The 25,313-nt window shown below is 45.6% G+C and overlaps 1 protein-coding gene across 3 annotated transcripts in view; it reads left to right on the top strand.

The window, feature by feature from the left end:
- Window positions 1-25,313, top strand: part of TMEM14A (transmembrane protein 14A) — a 203,511-nt gene that overhangs the window by 23,224 nt on the left and 154,974 nt on the right. For all 3 annotated transcript variants that reach the window (XM_069235808.1, XM_069235807.1, XM_069235806.1), the window contains exon 2: window positions 1,990-2,072. In XM_069235808.1, the coding sequence (XP_069091909.1) occupies window positions 1,997-2,072 (76 nt within the window). In that variant the 5' untranslated portion in view covers window positions 1,990-1,996. The remainder of the gene's footprint in view (window positions 1-1,989; window positions 2,073-25,313) is intronic.

The raw sequence follows: 25,313 nt of genomic DNA, 5'->3' as shown, positions 1-25,313 counted from the left end.
ACTTGGCTCTTTCTGAGACACGGATGCAGTACACTCTTATAGGTCAACTGACTATCTGTGCAAAGATTTACAAGATTCAAGCCTTACAAGGCATGTGATTTTAGGGAGCCTCGTAAGAAAGAGTTATTGCTGAAAGGGGTTTAAGAGAATGTTTATCAATCGAGCTTGATGTGACTTGTAAGCTTCACTGACTCGATGGAACTTTGCAAACCAGGACGAAACATAGTAATTGTGAGCATTAGTTTATCAAATGACTGCTTTAAATCACGTATTAAAATTCTGCCGAATTATTTGCAGATTCCTAGTAAGGACATGTGAAAAGCAGAAGTTACGGCTGTGTATTGAAATTGTGGTGCGCCGCAAGCACATAAAACATTTGTGTCTGACTCGTGATTGCGCTTGGCATAATGACATGGGGCTGGTGGCAAGTGTCCTTCGTCTTCCGACAGGGCACGTACAGGGAGTTAGGGGGCTTACAGAAGTTAGAAGACCCGGGAAGTTTCATGCTGGGACTCTGGCTCCTTAATGAAGACATGAGAAATTACCAGAGGACTCGGACCACACTCACCGATTTCCCCAGTAATTCCTCCTTTCTAGGGGACTCGGACCACACTCACCGATTTCCTCAGTAATTCCCCCATTCTAGGGGGCTCGCAGGGCCCCACTTGTAAACCCGTGTAATTCCCCTGCCCGATACCAGTAATTCTGGGGTGGTGGAGGGAGGTTGATTTAGTGGCGTCAGACTGGGGCATATGTAACCGGCACCTGAAAAGTAGATGTGGATATGTGCTTAAGTAATTCACCAAAGATACATGTTAACCTCATGAACGTCGATTCACTACAATGACAGGGGTAGCAGAACTGACCTCATAACTCGATAATATCGCAGGAAGTGGATTTAGGAAGTTTTTTTTTTTTTTATTTGTTGAATTTTTTTATATGTTTAATTGTATGTATGTTAGATTTATAGAGCGCATTCCGGCTCATGAAGAGCATCGAAGCGCTAGCATAAAAGGTGAGGAAACACCAAAACCGTCAAGAGAACACAGGAAAAGAAAAAAATAGAGATACCCAAAAAGATGCTAACGAGGAAAAAGCCATGTTTTAATCAGTTTCCTAAAACTTAAATAACTGGATTCTTTCCTAATATTCAGAGGAAGCGAGTTTTGATGTATCATCAAAAGTGCGCATTCCACTTTATTTATTTCCAACTTAAAAATAATTTCCAGTTGGATCTGCAGAAGGCAAATATTGTTCATCAGAACACGATCTACCTTCTGTGCTTGGTACTGCCTTTGCGACCTCTAAGGCCAGTGGGTTTCAAAAGCAGTGCTAGGAGGCCCAAGTGGCAAGCCAGGGGTAGCAGCAGCGCCTCCTGGCAACCCCTAAATGACGTCCATAGTTAACCTCTACAAAAAAAAAAAAAGATTAGCTACCTGGGATAGGAGTTATTGATGTAGTTTAGCAGCTTCATTTGCAGCATCTGTACATTTTGGGGATTTACCATGGACTTTATTTAGGGGTCGCAGCGGCGACCTCTGGCTTGCCCTTTGCAGCCCATGGCACTGCCTTTGCGACCCCGGCCTCAGACAGGCAAATTCAGTCCCAGGCACACAAAGGCAGACTCACTTCCCTTGTGTGTTTGTCAATTTTTTTTTACACTAAGTGAAATATATGTTCTTATTCACTATTAGTGTAAAAAGGGATGACTACAATTTGCTGAAATATGACCCTCCCTGGCAGCTGTGGTAAGAAAATAAAAAAAAAGATTTTAAATGTATGTGCATGTGCACTTGCGAGTGAGAGTGTGTTTATGTGAGAACTAGTGTGTGTATGTGTAAATGTGCGTGTGAGTGAAAGTAAAGGTTAAATGGTGTGTGAGGTCACCTCCGCCACCCCTGGCACTGTGGTGAATTGACGTTCATGGAATGTACACAAACATTTTCCAATCTTTCTTACCGAGATCTCCCTTTCTCCCTTTTTCTCCAGAGTAACCATGGTTGTGGACTGGATTGGGTTTTGCTATGCTGTCGTGCTGGCTTTTGGTGGTGTGTTGGGATACTCTCGGAAAGGTAAGAGTTGTAATCGGTCGATGTTACTGATTTCATGGGCAGAACTCTTTCACATGGGTGAGTGAGGTGAAGAACACATTGGGTACTTACAGGCAGTGCTTTAAGTGGGCAGGTACTGAGGTTTACACTTCTTTAATTTCAAAGGGAGAGTACCTGCATCTCTCAGTACTGCTGCAATACATTTAATGGGAGAGTGTCAGCACTTCGTAGAAGCAAACCGGTACTCTAAAGATGGAGTACCGGCACTTCTGCAGGGGTTACACCGGAAGTACCAACAAAATGTACATTGCTTTTGCCTGGGTATTTTGTGCAAATCTATAAAGCGTTAAATAGCGCTCTGTATGTTAGCATTTTTTTTTTTAATTAACCCTCCTGTACCCTGAGCATTTTGCTCAGGAGTCCACTGTTGTGATATATGTTTGATGTTTGTAAGTGTGTGTGTTTTTTTCTTTTTTTTTTTTTAATATCGCCAATCTAGCTTGAAGCATCAGAGCACTGTACAGGGCCAAAGGAAAGGCTACGGTCGTAACTGGAGAGGTACTTGGTTTCTGGTAGCAGAGGGATACTGTTACTGAATCACGGTACACCACCAATGCAGATCTGAAAATGCTATTAGTCTTTGTCCAAGTTATAAACTTGTGATATTTCTAAGCTGCTTGTTGCAAAGTGTATTTCTAAAACGGCATTGCATCAGCCGATACTTGACCTTTATGTCAGTAGGTTTTGAAACCGTCGTTTTTGTTAGGTTGTGCCATGCTTTTATTTTAATGAAATAAATGAAACTCCACTGTCCCATGTGTTTCTCTGTAGTTTATCTACTCAAACAAGTTTTACAGTTCCAAACGGGTACACTTCAGGTAGGCCATCTAATTCTTTAAAAGTCAACAGCAGGATCCAGCATAGACTGTTTTTACGTTGTATAGACTATGAAGGAGGAAGACCGTTTCCAGACCAGGTAAGTGCATTTCAAAACAATTTCTTTGAACTAAATCTCTAGGGGAAACTTTGCCCATATTGTATGTATACTGACTTTCCAAGGAGTATGCAGCCTGCATTTCTAAATATCGAAATCCATCCCTTCGTTATTGCAGATCTGTTCTAGGGAGCTCTTCAAGGACCTTTTATGCCTGACTGATCGTACAGAATAGCACAGTCTTGCAGTTCAGAGACTGTACTGATAACTCCCGCACATGGCACACTACAGAGCAAGCATATATCATTCAATTCCTTAAATATGTCACACTGTATTACATGCATGAAAACAGACTTTGACAACGTCTTATGAAGTGGATAACAATTGGCCGCTTTATTACTATGGACAAGCGTGTGACTGCCCATGATAGTATATATTGAGCATAAGACCAAATCACTGTCAATCAACATTTGTAAATATGCCAATAAAACATCAGCGTATTCCTTTAACACGTCTAAAGTCCAAACTTTTCACAAATTGCAGTGAGTGACTGGTGGGCCCTCAAGTCCTGGCCTCCATTTGTCACGCCTCCTTTTGCCCTTCGATTGTTTAGGCAGTCCCACCTTTCTTTTTGGAGGGGCTCACTCCAATAGAGTTTTGTTTTACCATGTTGTTTAGGGGGTAGCTTCAAGTTCTTTGGATTAGGCCCAACTCGCTACCTGGCGTGTCCTATGCCCTGCCATCCGACTTGGCGGGTCTGGGCTGCGAGTGCTGTGTTCCGCTTACTCCCCTTGCTTGGCCATCTTACACCCTGCCGTAAGGCATCCCCAGGTGTGTGGCTTTTTTTCACACACCCCCTTACTAGGTGTGTCTTCTGATCAATTATTTGGTAAAACCTTGTTTCTTTATGCCACGCTGCCAGAGAGGCCCACGTCTCCTGGCAGCTCCCCCAGTTTCCACAATCCCCCTCCTTTTTTTATTTATTTTTTATTACTTCATTGCTGCTGCTAGATTAGACCAGAAAATACCCATCCCTTCGGTCGATAAATGTATGCCGTCTGGTGCATAGAGCTCTGGTCACCTGGGGTGGATCAAGCCATGGCGGATGCTTTCCAAACCGTTAATTTGACAGTACTTGGCGACCGCGATGTTTAGCTTTCTCCTGGAGTTGTCTACCGCTTTGTCCGATGTTGCTCCCCGCCAAGTTATTCTGGGGATTATTTCTGACCAGATGATGGTGGTTTTCCCAAAAATTCTGGTAAGGTTCCATATTGCTCCCCTGATGTCATTCAGGAGTACCTTTCTTCCCAAAGTGGTTAAATCGTTACCTCCCAGGTGTATAATTAACGTACCTGGGTGTTTCTGCCCGGACTCTAATAGCTTGTGCAGGGTCGGTTGGAGCTGTGACCATTTCATGCCCGGGGAACCCATCCATCTGATTGAATCTGCTGGTCTTTCTCCTATGCTCAACTTCTTGTTTTGCTTCCACCATGCTTGTAGCCTGGATATGAATGAGTGTCCTATCACCCAAATGAGTCTGGGGGGTGCACCTGTTACTGTAATGACAAGATACCATCACAATAGGTGTGGGCGAATGTAACCTTTGTACGCTTTTGACCGCCATCTGCCGACCGCTTTGATTGCGTTTGGATCTAAGCCTAAACTGGCGGCTGTGGTGGCAGCCCCGATGCGAAATGAATGTCAACTAAAATCTGCTGGAAGCAGGCCACCCTTCCCTAGTGTTTTCCGCATGACCGCAGTAAATTTAAATCTGCTCAGGTAGTCCCAATTGGCATGTCTGAACAGGGGGCCTGGTCCCAGGGGGCGTACCTCTGAATATTCCTTCATGCTGCAGACCGGGCAATTCTTTGTCTGATCTATACATTTTAGGACGATGTCAGTGCCCCTGCCCAACTGGTCCGTTTTGGATCGTCTCAGGGTTAAGCGTACCCTGTCACGTTCTACGTGGCAATCCCCTATTTGCAGACAAGAGTTGCCCCCTGAATTTCTCGCTGCTGCCACCAGCTCGCCCACTCTAAATGCCCCGAAGAAGGCTATGGCGAATGCCGATCTGAACACTAAGAGTTCATACCGGTTCTCTACTATGGGTTGAATGACATCTATTAAGAGGCTCGATTTCTTAAAATCGATGGGGTGTCTGGTGTCTTTTTTGTGCCATTCGAGGCGTTTCCAGCCTTTCATTGCAGTTTTGATGTAGTGTGAGGCAGTGGGATCTGTGCCCGTTTGTAGCTTTGAAAAATGGGCAACCGCTGCCAGGTGTGCCTGTGCCCAGGACTTTGTTTTTCCCTGCTTGAAAGCCCACATGATGAAATGTTCTGCAGCTGCTCTGATTGCTAGTGGGTCGGTTAGGGACTCTAGCCCCCCAACGTCCATGAGGACCTTGGCGTATTTATTATCTCTCCGTTGTGTCTCTGGTGTGAGTGCGCTCCGTACTAATAGGAACAGGTCTGTTCCGCCAGGTCCCACAGCCCTGCTGGAAAAGGTGTCATCCTGCTGTTTGCTTCTGGGGTGAGCTTCCTGAACTTGTCCATCTGGGAACGAGAAAGGGCATCCGCCTGTGAGTTCTCTATGCCCTGGACATGTCTGGCCCTGATGTCCAGGTTACCTTTGAGCTGGATGTGTACAAGGCGTCTTAAAAGCCTCAGAGTATTGGGGCATGAAGCGGACCCTTTGTTTATTGCCATGACCACACCTAGATTATCAGACCACAATGTTATTTTTAAGTTTAGCAAATGGGATTTCCAGATTGTCAAGGCTACCACTATGGGAAATAATTCCAGAAATGTGATGTTTCCGTTCATCCCTAATTCGTAGCACCTGGGAGGCCACTTGTCTGCGCACCATTCCCTGCCTAGGATGGCCCCAAAACCACAGCCCCCAGCGGCGTCTGTGTAAAGCGAGATCCCTCTAGCTGATATCCAGCCATCTCTCCAGATGAGCCGACCATTAAATTCCCCTAGAAAAGAGTGCCACATGGCGAGATCACCTTTGACCCCGCTACCCAGTCTCACATGGTGGTGTTTCAAGCGCAGCCCTTCACTTTCTCATCTGGTAATCTGGAGGTTCCGGCGACTGTGTCTAGCTCTATGCCTAGGAATACAAGTGATGTGGTAGGGCCAACCGTCTTGTCACCTGCTAGAGGGACCCCCATCTCTTCTGTCAGTGAGTGAAAGGCTTTCAGTAAGCTGGAGCATGTCCCATTGTCAGCTCTCCCTACAAATAGGAAATCGTCCAGATAATGCATTTTCCCCCCTGTGGGGTGCCTCCTGTGTAATGCCCATTCCAAAAATATGCTAAATTGTTCAAAATACGCGCATGCGATGGAACACCCCATTGGCATAGCTTTGTCCACGAAAACCTGGCCCTTGTGTTGGAAACCTAGCAGATGAAAACTGTCCGACTGTACAGTCACCAATCGGAATGCTGACTCAATGTCCGCCTTTGCTAACAGTGCCCTTTTGCCTGTTGCTTTAATCATGTCGATTTAATCGTCCAGTGTGGCATAACCCACCGCACAAGCTTCTTCCGGGATGCTATCATTCACTGATATGCCTTCAGGGAAAGATATGTCGTGTATTAGTCTGAATTGACCGGGCTCCTTCTTGGGTACCACCCCTAATGGTGAGATGATTAAGTCTGTGGGGAGAGGGCCCTCTATGTGCCCAAGCCGCAATTCCTTCTCAATTTTTTGGATGACTACCTGTGGGTGTTCTCTAGCAGATTTCAAATTTTTAGGGGTCCCACCAGCTATACGTCCTTTCACTGGGATAATGAAGCCTTATTATCCATTAGCTAGTCTTCTCAGGATATCTGCATTGATTGGAGACTTGGCCAGTTTGAATTCCAATTGGTTAGTTTTAAGACTGGTGGGGGGGGGTAGGTACTATTGCTTCTTCTTCTTATCTTTTCTGTCTGACTTGTGCTTGTGCTTCCTACATGTGGATGCCGGGTGTTCGCCCCCACAAGCGGAGCAGGAGCGTCTAAATTTGCAGCTTTGCCCCCAGTAGCAGTCGTCTGTCTCAAACTTCCAGCATATTGCTTGTGGGCCCTTGTCCCCCTGTGTTTTAGTGTTGTGCCAGGTTTTGTGTCTATGTGATGTTTTGTATTTGTCATGCCTCCCCTTGTTGTGTGCATTCCGAAAGGACTACTCCCCTTTGCCTGCCCATGCGCTCGCTTCTCTTGCGACCATCATTTTGTGGATGTAGCTGGAGACATCCTCTTGGTTCCACTCCATCTCTGGGTGGGCTTGCATTTTTAGCCTAAAACTCTTGTTGAACTCTAGCCAGGCATCCCCTGGGAACTGGCGGTGCGCTTCATGTATTTTAGATTCATACAACCAGAGGTCAGCGGCGCAGCGTGGGAATTTCTCAACTATGACACAGGCCAAAATTCTGAAAGCGTCTAACCAGTTTTAAAAATTCCTCTCTTTCCTAGCTCTCTTCCTCTCCCTTCTGTCATCATCTTTTTTGTCGCATACGGTAAGATCTAAACCTTCTAGTTGTAATTCTAATAGTGTAAAGATATCTATAAATTCTTTTCTCCATATATGTTCCTTTACCGTCAGAGGGATGGCTGTTGCAAGGCCTGCTGCCTTAGTTGTCATGGAGGGGGCACCCAGGGATGGTCTTGTGCAAGATTCGGGCGCGTTTCCCATGTTAAGTGTGGTATCTGGTACTTTTGTTGTCGCGCTCCAAGCTGCTAATGGGTCCCCCAAGGAATGGTGCTCCCTGGCCGTTGCATGGGTGCTTCCCTGCCTGTCTAAGGGTGCGATCCCCTCTGTGACCACCACATTACCGCGCAGCAGCAGTGGCGCAAGTGATTTAAAGCATTCTTGATTAATCTTGCTTATATGCTCGCCCTCTGCTGGCGCTCGTGCTATGCTGGACCCCGGTTTTGGCGCTGTGTCCTCCTCGGTGCTCCGAACCGCGACCCTTGGTCTTTTGGCTGTCTTCCTTGCAGGTTTCCCCTCAGACTTCTGCCGCTTGCTTGCCTTCTGCGATGGGGGTGAACTCCGCTCTGTTGCGCCCACCTCGTCCGGTAAATTTGCAAGTGCTGGGGCCTCATGCGCTCGGGATTCTTCCGATGTATCCACCATCTTAGCGCGCAGCCAGTCCTTGCCGTGTTTTAGAGCCTCTGCCAGCATGTGGGCAATCATCCTTTCCAAGTCATCTTGCTGCTCAACCACCTGATCTTCCTCCATGGCGGGCTGGCTCAAAGGGGAAGTTTCTTGGCCTCTAGCCTAGGTGCTCAACCAGTGTTTTGTCAGAGGCTGGGATGGTCTTGGATGATGCTGGAACCGTGTGGCACACGGGTGAACTTGGGCAGTGAGACCTGCCCCCTTACTGAATTGCCGTGTTCTTTCGGGGCACTGATGCAGGAGCTTCCACTAGGGCTTACAAGGATAGAAATCCCTTGGATGCCCTTGGTCCACCGTAAAAGGATGCTGGTTCTGGGGGAGGGTGTGAAATGCTACTGTTTGCTCGGGGTCGCATCACACAACTGTGCTGTCCCCCGGAGCAAGTGCCTTAACTGTAGGTGCTCGAACGGGGTCGCGTCACACAGCCGTGCTGTCCCCTGGAGCACGAAGGGTCGTGGTCCCTGGGATCGGAGTTCCTTAAACAAGCCCTTTCGAAGGGAGGGCTTGGATGTTGTGGTTGGTCGGGTTGGGCTTACCTGGGCAGCCCTTTCCGACTGCAGGGAGGGCTTGCTGATCTCTGTGTGCGGTCGCGGGGTCCGCATCCACCTTGTTTCCCGCTGACCCTCCTTTAGAGGAAGGGACCTTAGCCACTGCCCGCGTGCCGACGCTGATGCTTCCTGCGGGGTCGCGTCGCTTGGTAAAAAGCCGTCCCCCTCAGGAACGACGTCTGGTTGACTGTTTGATCCGGCGCTGGAGCAACGAGGGGGTGGCAGCGGGTGACACGAGGCGTACCGTTCTACGGGGGTACACAGGAATTGCTGGAGCCGGTCCGGTGGTCCAGAGTTGTGCTTCTGGAAAAAGAGGCATGCCGGTCTGAGGATCCTCGTCAGCGGGGGTGTCTGGGGTTTGCCTGTTCGTCTGCTGCTTTGCCGCAGTCCCACAGGGAAAGCTGGAGCTGGTCGGGTGGTACGGAGGAGTGCTTCTGGATCCGATCTGCTGGACTGGGAAGCCGGCATTGGTGGTCCGGTGGCTGCTGTAGGGTCGCATCGCTCGGGGTGAGCGGTCCCCTTACAGCAATCCTAGGTAGGTGATCTCGTCTGTTTCTCTTCTTCCAGGGTGCGAGTGCGTTGTCCCGATCGTGAATGAAAACCCCCCACGGGACCACGCTCCTTAAATGCACCTTTCTTTGCCCCCCCCCTAGATTAAATTCGCCTTTTGGATTGGGGGGGGTGTTTAAAAAATAGCGACCCCCCCCCCCCATTGGTTGTTTGGAACTTGACCTCCCACCATGCCCCACCCCTTGCTGGCACACTGGGGTGGGGGTGCGCCGCCACCTGGTTGTCGCGCTTCCTCCCTAAAAACCGGTCCCTTCCGGACCAAGGCGGCCGTTAAGGCACCGTCCCTTTATGCCACCTACGGGGGCGGCCTTTACACAACTCTGTGGTTCCCATAACAATATGGGAACTGCTCATGTTTGATTAAGGTACACCAGTGTATCATCAGCATACATAGTATGGAGGCTTAACGTTGATCTCCTTGTCAATGCACGTATCAACGTAATGGGATTTTCCTGTGTGGTAGGAGACAGGGTTAACTTCAATTTCCATTGTGAAATGTGGTTACGTCATTTCCGATTGAAGGGAACGTCACATGAATCCACCCAGGCGGAAGTTTTTCACTCTGCGTCCGAAGACGAACAGAGGGGTTAACCTCCGTGGTTCATTAAGGTGAGATACAATTGAATGCACTCACCTGTCTAAACATGGAGGCAAGTGTTTTTTTGATAAAGGGATCCCTTATACGAAATGAATTCATTTGGTTGGTTTTTAATCTGTGTCGGGAAGAGGGCGGAATCTTTTTTTTTACAAACGGACCTTAATTACTTACCTTAATTTCTTAAAGATAGAGGTGATAATCCCATAACAACATAATGGGATGTGTTCTCCCATCCTAGATACGTAGGTGAGCAGTTTGATAGAGGGACTTCTGATGTGATGTAAACTCACTTAGGCATGAGTTTGTACACCATGTCAGAAAGGAAGCGGGCCCAGTGTATATATGTGTAGGACTTTTAATGAGTTGTTGGAATGTGTTTGATGTATTTTCGAGGAGGGCTAGTATGCATTGATTGATATTCCTTGGTTTTTGTAGTGGACATATAATTTGGAAACTAAGTGACCAGGTGAATTGTTTCCTGGTACGAGAATAAATTAAAATTGTGGATGAGAAGTAATTTGGATTACATAAGAGAAGGGAGTTTCCCATTCTGAATCTTGGTGAGTGATTGGATAAAATGCTTCCTTTCGTATTTTGTCGAGTTTTTTTTGAGTTTTGGATTGAAATTGACATAGTGATGTTTGTTTCTTTGATTTTTCTCAGGCAGGATTTAGTAGAATTTAAAATTTAGTAATTTATATATCATCTATTTAACAAAGATTTTAGGTAAGCAAGAAATAATGATTGCTATAATTATAAATATAGTAATGTGCACATTATGTTGTGATAAATAGTAGGTTCAAGGATAGTTCTTCTTTTTTAATAGGTTGCTCCGAATTGGGTTTTATGTTCCGATGAAGACCCGCTTTTGAGGCGAAAGTTGGCTCAATTTATTGCACCGGGTCAAAACGACAACAATACAGATTGAGCCTTGAATAATTGCTTGGACAGACCAGCGACAATAGTGATTTGGACATTTTTCCCTAATTGAGTGTGACACAGATTTCGTTGTAGAATGGTCAATTGACAGGTTCTCATGTACATAATCTGAATATAATTGTTGAGATTTCTTTTATTTTTCTTCTTTCTTTTTCACAAGCACTGCTTTTCACACAATAATTTTTTGGGTGTTTTGGGGGCAACCATACAATTTTTAATAAGTTTTGTATTGAAAGATAAATAATAAATTGTATATTTCTACATGAATCAGTGCATTAACATTATTTGAAATAAGAAATATTCGTTTGTGCTGCATGTGCATGGAATGCGTTGATGAAGTTTCTGCTTTTAGCAACTAATGGTTGGACCGTTGTAGTTGTGTAATATGATTTACCCAGGTCCTTCGGGCTAGTAATGGGTTACCCTCTGTGTGTTTAATGATGTCTCAACTGTAGGCATTTGTAAAATGTGCATTTTTGAAGGTTGAATTCCTCACGAAGTTGAGTTCTGGACTTCATGTGGCCCTTGTTTCACACCTGGCTAAGTTTTGAGGGCCCTGCATGGTCGCTGGGTGTGAAGCCAGTCAGTCCTGCTCCCAATGTATTACCCAGCTTACCTACCATAGCAGTGTTTTGTGCATGATTTTACCAGTCCCCTCTGTCCAGTGATGGGTTTATTTGCAATCAGTCTATGGCCACTTTAGTGTCTGGGGGAGTAAACTAGGGTACTGGAACTGTACAAGAGTACAAGTAGGTCAACATGGTTAACAAGCCTGGTATAAGACAGAAGGCAGGACCATCTTTGCATCCAAATAGCCAACTAGGCCAGCCAACAGTAAAGGCGCGTGTGTGCCTTACCATAACACATACGGCAAAAGTGACCTTTAGAGTAATAGAATGCTGTTCCTTTTCATGTATGTTAGAGTTATGTGAAGGTGGACAAACCTAAAACATGCATAAGATACTTGTGCATATCAGTCATAGTCACTGGAATTTCCTTATAATAATGGGTTACGTGCCGCATGGGGGCAAAGAGGTAACATCTCTCTGTAGTCACCCAGACATTTAAGGAGCAGAGAAGCGCACAGGAACCACAGATATTGATCCCTTGAGGAATGTGTGACTACAGAAGCTGCTCCCCCTCCCTCCTCATATGTCATGTAATATCTTGGTGCAAAGTCCAATGACTACAATTGATACTAGCAAGTATCTTTTATGTGTTTTATGTTTGTCTACTGACACATACATGTCCACTTGTGATAATCCTAATTGTGAGGTAGGGCTAAATAGCAGTCTTCTCAGTCTCGAAGAAGGCATGCTGACCTAGGATAATTGGGTAGCCTGAAGCATGTTGACCGTATAAAGGATGGTAGGATAATTATGTCTTACACCTGTAGCACTTTCAAAGGTTTTAGTGTCGCCAGAATAACCTCCAATGATCTATCAATTAAGTTACTTTAGACAACTTTACTCCACCTCATTATTAAATACCTTGATTTAGAACTGTAAATATTTTGTCAGAAGTCCATCCTGACAAACAAAATTGGCAGGGAAGAAGATAGACAAGATTACAAAGCACGCCAGGAAATGGGGGTGAGGGCTATTTTATCTTAAACAAGGGTATACTAAAATACATGTTAGAATAGTTGCATAGGGTCAAATACATATATTAAGGCAGTGAGTGATTAGAGAGGTAGCTGGGTTGTGGACTGTTAATGCATTGTGATGTAGCGTTCTTTAAAGTAGCAAGTCTTCAACTCTCTCCTCAGTTGGAGAAATGTTGGGACGATCCTGATGGATAGGGGAATTTATTGTTCCTGAATCTGTGTGCATAGATGGAAAAATCTTGCTGCCTTATTTTCTCTTTTATCCTTCTTAGGTCCGCAGTCTAGTGGAATCTTGCCTGCTGATGTGGTGAGATGCAGCAGAGATGGAGACTTTGTCTGCAAGATAAGCAATGATGCTGGCCATGATGGCTTTGTAAATGATGCAGCTGGTTTTGAAGCTGGTGTGGTCCAGCAAAGGGACCCTATTGTGTTCCATCAGGATAGGGGTGATGTGGTAATATTTGCTCAGGCCTTAGGACCTGCTGCGACATGTGTGGTGCCCTTAAGCATGGGCGCTCTATCAATGTGAGTATTGGGGCTCCACCCCTTTTCCTCCATGGCTTAGGCTTTAAGTTATGTAGTGTTTTGTTGGAAAACAAAAATGCACACACATGCTCTTTTTCGCTGGTTGGGGTCTGCACTCTATTGTGCAGGCGGACACCGGTGCAGACTGTAACTTGATATTTGTCTGCAAAAACATTTGCAGGGCAGACAATCACACAGCCCTGAGGCCTGTGAGGCTATCAGTACGGTAAAGCCACAGCCTTGTGGAATAATATGCACCCCTTGATGACGTGGTGACAAAGTTTAGCCCCAGGACCTTAAGGCTTATGACCTGTAGTGCCAGGGACTTCATGCTAATCAGGGACTGGAGAGTGTTGTCACCTCACCCTTACCCGACTTGTCACAAAGAGGGGTGGGATCATTGATCGTCGTTGACCTCTCCCCACCCTGTGACGAGTTGGGAAAGGGTTGGGTAGGCTGCAGCCATGAAGTATATAAATCAAGCCTGCACAGGAGTAGATAGAGTTTGAAGAAACACTGTGTAGAACTTAACTGTCTACTTCCTGCACTGTTTTTAGTGAGCAAGATTGCACTCTTTGGTAGGTATGTCAACTCAGCAGAGCAGCCTGACTACAGCGTTTGCTCAGATAGGCTACCCCTGTGTGCCCCTTCAAGTGGAGCTGCAAGGGAGCGGAGCAGCAGTTAAGAAAAAAGTAGTAAAACAGCCTCCTTACATATTATGGCACATACGCTAATATCTTACCACCTCCCTTAGCTGCCATGGACAATGAGGCCCTTCAAATGGGCGAATTACCGGCCTTCCTTCAGGAGTCACTGCTAGTCTCTATCCCTAAACCAGACCGGGATTCTACTAAAGCCGCCCTTTACCGCTCTAGCTCCATAGTGGAGGCGGACTACAAAATCCTGGGTAAAATCTTATCTTATCCACCTGATATGTCCAACTACTACCAGAACTCATACACCAGGACCCAAATAGGTTTGTCTTGGGACCAAGCACTTCTCACAATCTTCGCTGCCTGATCCACACTCAGGATGAGATCCAGAGACAGTTCCCTTTTGCGGTGCACCTAGTCCTGGACCTGAAGAAGGCATTAAACTCACTGTACTGGAGCTATCTTTTTCCGGTCCTTGAGCAGATAGGGATAGGCAACTGCATTCTGGCGTACACCTGACTCCTATACACATACCCTCTTTCGCAAATCCGGGTGGGGTGATATATCTTTAATGCCTTCCCAGTTGAACGTGGTACTCGCAGGGGTGTCCTCTCTCACCTCTGCTCTTCACAATGGCCATGGAACCCCTTGCTATCCAACTTTACCTAGATGGTACACACTGGGGCATCCTTTTAAGGACAGGACACATGCAGTGTCTTTGTACACTGACAATCTTTTGTTGTTCCTCCGCGGCACCTGCGCGGACCTCACTCCCGTCCTAAGTGCACTGCAGACATTCGCCAAAATATCTGGCTAAACAATTCACTGGAACAAATCCTATGTCCACCCACTTAACAGTGACTTGACCCCACAAAAGATCATTCTGGGTGGAGCTCAGAATGATCACCTTGCACAACTCTACATTTTTAAACTTAGGAATTTGCCTTTACCATACGCCCATCAGAGCTTTTCGATGGCAGTTGGCGCCCCATACTGGCATCACTGAAATCCTTGGTTTCTTTCTGGGAACAAAGATGGTGGTCCACTATGACTTCTGTACTATTTCACCAATCTCCCAGTGATACCCCCATGCAGTTTTTTTCGGGAACTCAACCCTCTGCTAACTGAACTTATATGGGGAAATGGTCACCGCTGGATTGCCTTAAAGAAGTTACAGTTGCCCACCAGAGAGGGCAGACTTAGGCGCCCCTTTTTTTAGGCCTCTTTTCTTAGCGGCCCAATTGCAGTGGGTGTCTCGTTAGATAGCCAACAACAGTCTTGGAGAAAAAGTTGGTAGCACTCCCCTCTGCTTTCCTTCACTGTTGTTAGAAATCTACTAATTCTGCAGGCACCACAATTTCTCACCTACCACCAACTCCATCATACATGTCATACATTATGGCTGACCAGAGACGAAGAGGCCCCCACACATACAGTAGTGCAAGCACTCCTCCCCAATGGCGAAGACAGTTACATGGCTTAATAGATCGATATGTAGCCACCCCAGCATTTCCCCTTCGTACCACGTAGGAAGAAAATATAGGGAGGGTGTTAAACTACACAGAATGGACACAGGCATTAGCATTTCCTCATACTGTCTCAAGAAATGCCAGGTTTATAAATATTCAATTTCATATACTTCACTGCGCCTATTTGACCCCTGCACAGCTCAACCAGTATTCTGCTGTAAGACAGGAAATGCAGATTTCCAGCACATGCTATGGTCCTTTCCCACTCCGGCCAACTACAGGCGAGTTGTTCATGCCTCACTCCGCTAGGTAACTGTGTTCACTGATATATACACTTGGGAATCGTGCACCCTTGGTATTTTTAAATGCAGAAAGAAGCACACTAGTAGCACTCGTTTCACTGGCCTGGCCTTACTGATGGCTTACAATACAAGAACACTCATAATGCATTGGCATGCCCCCTCCACTCCACCGCTGTCAGCTTTATAAGCTGCAGTATGCAAATGGTCGCTGCTATGAAGAGGCAAGCCACATCCACAGACTTTCCATATACCCAGAATTGGACACATGTTTGACACACGGTACACATCATGTTCCCAGATGATCTCACTCCTTGACTCCATCCCCCTGACAGCGCTGCTCCGTGAGCCCACCCCATGCTCTACCTCATACCTATGCGTGCGACCCACAAACCCTCTTGTGTATCACTCCTTTCCGCCGCCTTGCCGACACTTGCATAATCACACAACAGACATGCCTTCTGTCACACCATTGCAACTCTCCTATATAGTGATTGAACTACCACTTGCCCGACAGACCGGCAGTCAGAACTCATCCACCATATCTGCCTTCAATCCCTTCCCTTCCAGTTCTAGTTAAGTGGTTCTCACATTACTCTTTTCATATACTGTTTGATACCGATGGAGACTATATTATTGATAGTATCACTAGAAAAACACATTGACTCGATATCTCATTGTGCCTTTATTTTTAGGAATGTTTGTTTATTGCTGTATTTGAAAAGCTTTGTTTCTACATGCAAACCAATAATCAAGATACTGATTAAAAAAAGAAAAAAGTAGCAAAAATCAGAAACGACAACAAAATAAGCAATGCGAGTCAGACTTTTCTATCACTTCATTCATCAATGTTGTGCCTGTAAAAGTTACTGAAGTCAGTGTGACGCAGATGCTGTTATTTCTGTGTTTTTTCTAAACACCAGCTTTTTGCATGTTTTATTCTCATCAGAGTTGATCACTTTTACTTACATTATTCTTCATTCATGATGTGTGCATTCTGATCTATATGTATTTACCTTTTAAGGTCAAAGGCTAACAGAATAGTGGCAGAATAATTTGTGGTTACTCACATTTTTGCCAACTACTGCTACTGCAGCAATCAAGATTACAGTCCCCAAAATGTTTTTTTAACTGCAGCAGAACGCTTGACCATCTTTGACATCTGTTAAACCTCTTACCTGTGGCACAGTAATTTATTTGAGCCTTTTAGGGCTTTAGTGACATGGCTGACAGCCTGAGGTCTCTAAAAGGTCAGTAGAATGGAGGGGTAAGAGTGGGGACACAATAACTCACCGGCAGTATGACTTGCTCTTCTCCAGTCTCGCAAGCTTTTGAGCAGCACTTATCTGTCAAACTTTTCCCAACAACCAGAGCTTACTTTATGGTTTATAACACGGTCTTGTCTCCTCGGATACTACATCACTTAGAAGCTTGAGCAATCCTGGACAAGAAACCTTATGGAAAAAGATGTGTTTTTTTTGTCCAGATTTTAGATGGCATCAGCTTTGAATTTGCTTTCTGGAAGAAACAGTTTCACTTCCTTTAGAAGGAAGATGTGGTACCATGCTTTCTTTGTTTTCTTGACAGTCTGCTCATTATGGTTGAGGTCAATAAAAGGTGAGGTTTGTAAGCATCAAGGTTCGTGTCATTGAGCCATGTTCGTACTGTTTCTTGTTCTTTGCAAAATTATAGGAATTCTGTATTGGTTGAGGTGAGCTGTGGACATCAAGGTCTGGGTGAAGCGCGAGCAGTGTTTGTGACATTGGATATCAGAAGCAGAGGAGACTTTCAAGTAAAGTTGTGTATCACCTGCATATTGATGAATCTTGATCCTGTTGTATGAGTACACCACCAAGTGGCTGAGGTTGGTAGGTTGTATGTGCTTAAGATGACCAAAGACCATATGGAACCCTAGAGGAATATGCAGGTGAAAGGAATCTCTGGGATATGGGTGTGCTCATGTGAACAGAATGGTGTTGGTTGAAAATGTAGGAGGATAACCAGTGAAGAATATTTTGGGTGAAACCCATTCAGGACTCCTCTGCGGGTATGGGAGTGGGATGATTGACTGTGTTGAAGGCAGCAGAGAGTTCTAGGGATATTTGGAGGCAGGGGTCATCTTCATATCTCGTCTGGAGGGCATTATCTATGTTGCAAGGTAGCGGACTCCGTGCTGCAGTGTAGCCAGACTGGTAGTCGTTCGGGAGATGGGTGTCATTGGTGGGATCTTGGAGTTGAACATTGTTGGACTTGCCACTGTCTGCAGGGCTCCACCAAAATGTTTTGCTTTCACCCTTCCTGTTCTCTGAATTCATTTTTGTTGACATTAGGACTCTGCACTTTATCACCGCTAACCAGTGTTAAAGTGCTTATGCCCTCTTCCTAAAACAGGATAGGGCCTACACCTGATTGGCACATTTAATTTTCTTATAAGTTCCTAGTATATCATACTACATGTATCCAGACCCTGTAAATGAAATGGTACTAGTGGGCATGAAACCCTCAGTGTGCCACCCGCTAAAATAGCACCTTCAAAACATTTATCAGGCCTGCTACTACAGCCTGTAGTGCAGTTTTAAGCTGCCAATTAGACCTGGCAAAGGAACACATAAAAGACACTGCTGCGGTAAGCCCTAAACAACCGGAAGGGTAGGGTACATTATATTTAAAAAATGTGACATGTGTTTTTAAGTTTTACATGTCTTTCTGGTGAAAAACCCATAAATTGTTTTTTATACTACTGCATGGATTATCTCTCCTGTTGGATAACATTGGGTTACCTTATTATATTTAATACATGCTAACCTTTGATTGGGAACAGACAGAAATGTCATGTCTGGTCTCAAAAAAGTGTAATTTAAAATTGTCTTTAGTGGCAAAGTTGTATTTTAAGTCACAGTTCTGAAAATGCCACTCCTAGAAAATTATATTTTCCTGCCCTAACCGTTTGGCGCCTGCAGCCTGTGCGCTGGGTTATATTACTGTGAATAGTTTGTGCATTCCTTCAAGACAGTGTTACAAAGAGGGACTAGATATTGGTGAGATGGGCCATCCTGTCAAGATGGGAGTGGTGGAACTGTTTCCTGCCCTACTTACATTGCCCTAATTACTGTTAAAGGCGTATTCCAGCTCACTCACAAAGCACTTGACATCAGTCTATTTTCATCTTAAACTACTTGGAGCCTGAGCGAGGGAAAAATGGCATTATCAGAACCCGCTATGGGAGTAGTCTAGAAGTTCCCCCACTTAAAATGTTGGCACCAGGTATAAATATTGGTCCTAGCCAGCACAGGGTGTACCCTACTGTTTGTTATCAAAGAACAATATTTGTTTCCTTAAGGTTAGATCCTCACCCACTCTAGTAGTGACATGCTTTACCAGTGGGTCTCATCCTGGTCCATAAAAACCAAGATGGGCTTGATCATATTTCAGAGAGCACTTCAGTTATTATAGTGACTGGGTACCCAGAGTAGATAGAAATAACGCAAACAAACCTAGGTTTCCCTTTATTAATGGTCTAACTTGCATGCAAGGTGTGTGTTTACTCGCCTAATTGATGGATCTTGGTTCCTAAAAGAAAAGTAATTCAAGATCAAGACTTTTAATTAGAATGTAGGGTAACCATCGGCAAAGTAACTGAGTCTATCGTTGTTTGCTTCCCAGAACACATATTGATAGTGTAGGTTGCCATTAACCTGTAAGTGTCACTGTGCATAGTTCATAATTGTGGTATCAGACTCATGTGAATAATCCCACTGTGCTGAAAACTACGTGGTTCACTCATTTTACTGTTATTAGTGCTACATATATTTTGTGTTCACTTTCATAATGCCTTGAAATCTTAATTTCGCAAACCATGCGCCACTTGTGAGAAAACCACATACAGTATGTGAGGTTCAAGCATCTCTAATCACACAGGTTTTATAAAGACTTATCCCACTTGGGAGTATCACCCTACCACCCAGGTGGCGGGAAGTAAGTCCTTGTAGTCACACACTTCGTTCATGTACCGCCATCAGTAGGGGTTTAGAAAAGTCAGGGTATCGGTCAGCGCTCATTAAAAGAGTGAAATAGTAACCAAAATCAACGAGACACAGTCTCGTACTCATGCCGTCAAGGGTAACATGCCTCTTTGCTACATATTTTAATGCCTGCATTCTCTTGGCTCATCCTGTTTCTCTTTGAGGAGGGCTGGGATTAAAAACCCTTTCAAAAGTCCAGAGGGCCTATGACGTGGATGTCATAAGCGTCATGTGTGTCAAAGGGACTCATGTCGCTTGGGTATCGTTAAGAGGTGTTCCTAGTCAGTTGGTACTAACTTTATCAAAAATAAAAATGTCTAAATTGAAAAGGAGAATTTTATTGTGGTCAAAGGTTTGGTATGCAACTGAGTTTGTGAATTAATGTTATCATACGGCACTTGTGCATATAATCATGACTGTCAAGTCTTAAAAGTGCGATTCTGGTTGGTGTAGTCCTATTCTGATTTTACTGATCATTTGTATTTTCATTCTTTTAGTAACAACAAGGAGTTACAAAACAAGGGGAGAAAAAGGGGTCAATTTCCTGATTGTGAACTATCAACATTGGTCAGGCTGTGGAGAGGTCCCCTGAAATATCTTTAGCACTAAATATAGTCCTCACTCCTTCATTTTTTATTGAAAGAGGCAGTGTCACAGTTTTGTAAGGTGTATGTTGTCCCTAAAAACTGGTAGTGCCATACCACAGACATTCTTATTCCTACAATGTGTCTGTAGGAATGAATCCAGTGATTTCGAAATCATGTAGAGATAACTGAGTATCCATATTGTGAGGAGGACCTTTCTTCATATTTTTCTAGGAGCGAGGAGCGTTAAGGTGATTCCATGAGATTTCTTAGTTGAGGCGAGTCTTGTGTGCTTTTAATTTATACACCCAACATTGTTCCTTTTCCAGAAGTAGTTTTGTCGTCATTGTCTTGTGTCGGTTTTTCCATCAATGTGCAATACATCTCACTCTCATCGTGATTTATTTCGAGATCGTGAGCTGTCAATCTCATGGAGGTCTTCTTACAGCTTACTGACTGAAGAAATAAATATTTGACCATCACAGTTCATTCCTGGACCTGCTGAGGATCCCCAAAAGGTCTGCCTTGCACTCCAAGGGATTTCCCTGCTGCTTGGGGCCTGCTTTGTACCACAGAGAAAAACCCTCCTGCTACCAGAGGACTGGCATCTGCTTGAAACGTGCCTTGTACCCTCAGAAGACTGCCCTGCTGCTTGTTGCCTGCCTCTCTGTTTGATCCCAGGAGTACCAGAGTGAATCCAAGGCTAGTTGGCTGGCCTATTTTGAGAGCTATAGGGACATAACAAGCTCCAGAGACCTCAAAACCTGCACCTGACCTCTGCTTGGAGTGAGCCCTGAACCTCCTCTGGGTGGTGCCCACCAAGTCCTGCACCCTTGGAAGTAGTGCTAAAGTTGCTCCTTTAGCCAAAACCTGAAACTTGGGACTTAGAAAATTTTACGCCATAAAGTGGCCTGAGAACTGACAGGAGATTGGGACCTACCTGCTCGCTGATCTGCCTGAGTTGCATTGCCAGTCGGCCTGACTTTGCGGTAACTGTTGCTACGTTTTTCTCCGCAGCAGCAGATCCTGTTCAGTGGGACCTCTCATAAAGGGTATCCGCCCTCATGGAGTCCTCGTTGGCTAGTACCTGCAGCTTTGTCCTGCTGAAGATTTTCAACTTCTTAAAAAAATGATACACTCCAAATGTAGAAATCTTCACCATACTTCGTGCAGTGGCTTCCTGACGATGACACCACCTCCTTAGACATGCTGACTGCCCTGCCCCACTGAACTTTACCTTCTGGGGAACTTATTTAGAAAATTTCTTTTAAGTCTGAGGGTAAGCTGAGACCTAGCCCAATCCACCTTGCGTAGCCTCAACTTGCCCAGGTCTTGTGTGACTAGATACCTGCGTTAAAAGTTTTTTTTTTTTTTTTTTTTTGCTGCTATGTTTTTACTTGAAACTTCCTGTTCTATTAATTAGATTGACTTTGATTTGGTGTCAAATTATTTATTAAAGTTTACAGTATTTTTCTAAATTGGTGTGGGAGTTTCTTGTGTTTTTCACTTTATTACTGGTTGTGTGCTGCATAAATACTTTACATAGTGCCTTTGAGTTGAGAATGGTTAGTTAACACCCTCCTTAACAGACAACCCAATGCCTTACATACATAGACTCCTTTGTCAATGATCTTGCTGATGAATGGTAGGTGAGTGATGGGCCGTTGTTGGTGAAGTCATCAGTGTCTACTGTAGGTTTCTTTAGGAGTGGGAGGGTTTGTCATGTAATCTAGACTTCTGGGAAGATAACTTGAGTGAGGGAGGCATTGACAGTGATGAGTAGGGATGAGCAAGCCTCCCCAGAGAATAGGAAGACACTTTTGGGAATGAAACTAGGACAAAGATACATTCCATTCAGGCATCCTGATACAAACACATGGTCAGGGAACACAATGAAAATGGGATATGGGTTGTCAACTGCCATCCATTAATCGTTGTCACACTCTAAGGCATGCCTAAAGCCTATTCCACACATGATCCCATCACACATTGAGGCGTAAGACTTTCTGTAGGTCATAGAAGTCTAGCACTGAGATTGGAACTACATCAACACTGGGTCTTGGATTTCACTAACATTGGGATGGGAAATAAACAGGTACTGGGACCTGGAACACACTGACACTCACAGTGCTATCGGTAGGGTCATGGAATTATGCTGCACAGGAGCACCAAATTATGGAAGAGAGTTGACTAAATTATGCAGCATGAAATGGCAAATTATGAGGCATAATGTGGTACTTTTACAACCATGGTAATACTGCCAGGGGAAACATTTCACCTTATTAGTACCAGTTTATCAACCAAATGCAGAAATAAACCTCTGAAACAACTAATAAACCTGTGTGCAGGCCATTCCACTGCATGCAAGCAGTATATACTGTTCCCACATCCATTAGTAAATACTGTATATGCCACATAAACCTACCATCTACTGCATAATCTGTAGATGGTAGACATATGGCATATGCAGTGTGTGTGTGTATATGTGTGTGTGTGTGTGTGTGTGTGTGTGTGTGTGTGTGTGTGTGTGTATATATATATATATATATATATATATATATGTTAGAAGTTTGTGTTTAAACAAAAATCTTTTATTGAAGTAGTGGGGGTCCAGCTGACTCCCTCATGCCCCGGGGACCACCACCTCCCCGGGGTGAAATATACAGTGAAATGCATGTGGCGTCTTGCCCCCCTCGACCTTGGGGACTGCCATTTCCCTGGGGCAAATACTGAATGAAGTGCGGGGTGCCACGCAGGACCTCCAGCCCCAGGTACCTCCACCTCTCCGGGGCAGAATTTAAAAAAGAATGGGGGTCTGTTGCGGGCCCCAGGGACCACCACCTCCCCGGGCAAATTCTAATGTTGAGGGGCCCTCCTCATGGAGCCAGTATTGGTCTGGAGACCACCATCCCCCAGGGCCGGTTCCTTCTGTGTCCTGGGGTGCCTACCCCCAGGACATAGCTGTTTGCTCTGATTTGGCGGGATCTTTGACAGCTCTTGCCAAGTCAAAGCAAACAGTCCGGTTCCAGCAAGTGAGAGCTGTCAAACAGCTTTCACTTGTTGGAAGCAGAGGTTTGCAGACATGCAGGCAGGGAAACAGAGGAAACTGTCTATTTCAGAGCGGGAGCTGCATCTTCAGCAGCTTCCTCTCTGTGACAGCAATGCCGACTCCCGGAGGAGGCGGGAAGCAGGCTGGGACCGCGGGGGCATTCGGGGTCCCCCTGCGGGCTCCATCCATTTTGACTGGGCTGGGCCCAAGGGGATTGGGCCACCAGGACCGAGATTGGCCTGGGGAGAGAGCCATGTGGTTTACCCCCAATAAAAAAATTTTTTTTTAGATTGTGCCCTGGGGGATAGGATCCTCAGAGCTGAGGTCGGCCTGGGGAGGAGGCTGCGTGGCCTCCTCCCCCCAAAAAATGTTTAAACTGGGCCCCGGGGGATGGGGCACCTGGGGCAGAGATCGGCCCAGGGAGTAGGGCCACGCAGTCCCCTTCCCCCGCAAAAAAAATATATTAACACCAGGCCCCGGGGAATGGGATCCCCGGGCTGAAATCGGTGAGGGGAGGAGGCCACGCAGGCCGTCCCCCAAAAATAAATATATTAACACTGGGGAATGGGGCCCCCAAGACTGAAATTGGTCAGGGGGCACACAGACTTGCAGTCAACTCCTGCTGCATATGGCCAAAGGCCTTGCGCATCGTGGGGTTGGGTGGTTAGCGGTGTGGGCGGTTAGGGGTGTGGGCTGCAGGGACTGGCCACAGGTCATGAAAATTGCTTTATTTAAAAAAAAAAAAAAAAAAAAAAGAGAGAAATTCACTGAAAAAGCCAATGGTTATAGGGACGTTATTGTTAGGAAATAGATTTTTTTTAAAAAAACTATAGAAATTCACTTAAAAACCAATGGTTACAGGGAGTTATGCTCACATTTTAAGTGTACAAAACCATAGACATTCACCTGCTATAGTTAGTTATCGCAAGTAACTATAACTCGTGCCCTAAAGTAAGTATAACTCGCTCCCTCACCATGCACTGCTAATTACCCCACAAATTACAGCACTCATGACATCTTTGATTACATCATTGATATTATCAATGTAATATTTGCAGTCAATTTTTTGTCAAAAAACTGCATGGCGAGGGTGCAAGTTATAGTTGCCTTTAGAGCATGAGTCATAATTACTTGAGCTAATTGTGTTAGGGCAGGAGCCCTTTAAACTTTCTTCGGCGCTCCCGCTGTGCGGGACGCGCGTTGTGGAGGTGGCGGGAGGCAGCCAATTGTGTTAGGGCAGGAGCCCTTTAAACTTTCTTCGGCGCTCCCGCTGCGCGGGACGCGAGTTGTGGAGGCGGCAGGAGGCCGCCAATTGTGTTAGGGCAGGTGCCCTTTAAACTTTCTTCGGCACTCCCGCTGCGCGGGACGCGCGCGGGCGGCGCCTGGGCAAAGCCCGGGCCAAGGGCGGGCCTGTCCTGCACCCGTCATCGTCCGAAAGAGGCTGGGCTGGGCCCACCCCTCTTTCACCTATAGTAAGGAGTGACTGCCCAAATCCTTTTCATTTACCTGATACTTATTTTGGTGTCTCTATTTTGTTGCTAGTGGACTTTTAATAGCCTATCTAGATTCATCTTGTGTGTTGCCCCGCTGCTGCATTGTTCTCAAGCACTGTGAATATGGGCAGGAAAAAAGGAGTCCTATCTGGGCCTCAGGGGGGGGGGGTTGGGGGGGGATGTAGCAGCAGCAGACAGGGCTATGGTGCCACCACTTTAGACTCCTTTCTTGCAAGAGCGGTTGGGGTTGTGACAAAAGAAATTGATTTGGCAGAAAGGAGGTTATCCATGGAATTGGAAGATTGGCACCAGGCCCCAACAGAAAACAGCCCCCGTGAGGCCGTGGCTGTGGAGGTGGACTTTCTGGAGGTAGGGCAAGGTGCTGGCATGGCTGATAATGAGCCTGTTCAGGCTGAGCCAACTGAGTCAACAGAGGATTTGGGGTCCCTTGGCCCCTCCAGAAGAAGTAAAAGACTTCTTTTGACTTCGCCCCCGGCCTGTCCTGTGGAAAATTGTAGCCCTCCCCCGAGGAAAAGAAAAGCCTTAAAAAAACTGGTACCAAAGACAAAAACACCTCTCCTGGAGCTCCCTAAGGGTGGGAGCACTGATTTTTCACCTTGCTAGCATTATGGGCACGACACAACTAATATTTTGACTAAATTTCGGGAAATTATTCAGGAGCTTTTGTCTCCTGTGGTGGCGAAATTGTCTCCCATAGAAAAAACAGTATCCCTGATTTGTGCGCAAGGAGGTCATGGAAGCCAGGGTGTTGGTAGAAGTGGGGCCTTGACGAGGCATTCCTGTGCCAGTAAGGA

This window comes from Pleurodeles waltl, chromosome 5 (genome assembly GCF_031143425.1).
Source record: "Pleurodeles waltl isolate 20211129_DDA chromosome 5, aPleWal1.hap1.20221129, whole genome shotgun sequence".
NCBI classification, from domain to species: domain Eukaryota; kingdom Metazoa; phylum Chordata; class Amphibia; order Caudata; family Salamandridae; genus Pleurodeles; species Pleurodeles waltl.
Note: the sequence above shows the minus strand (reverse complement) of the source record. Positions and strands in the feature narration are given on the sequence as shown.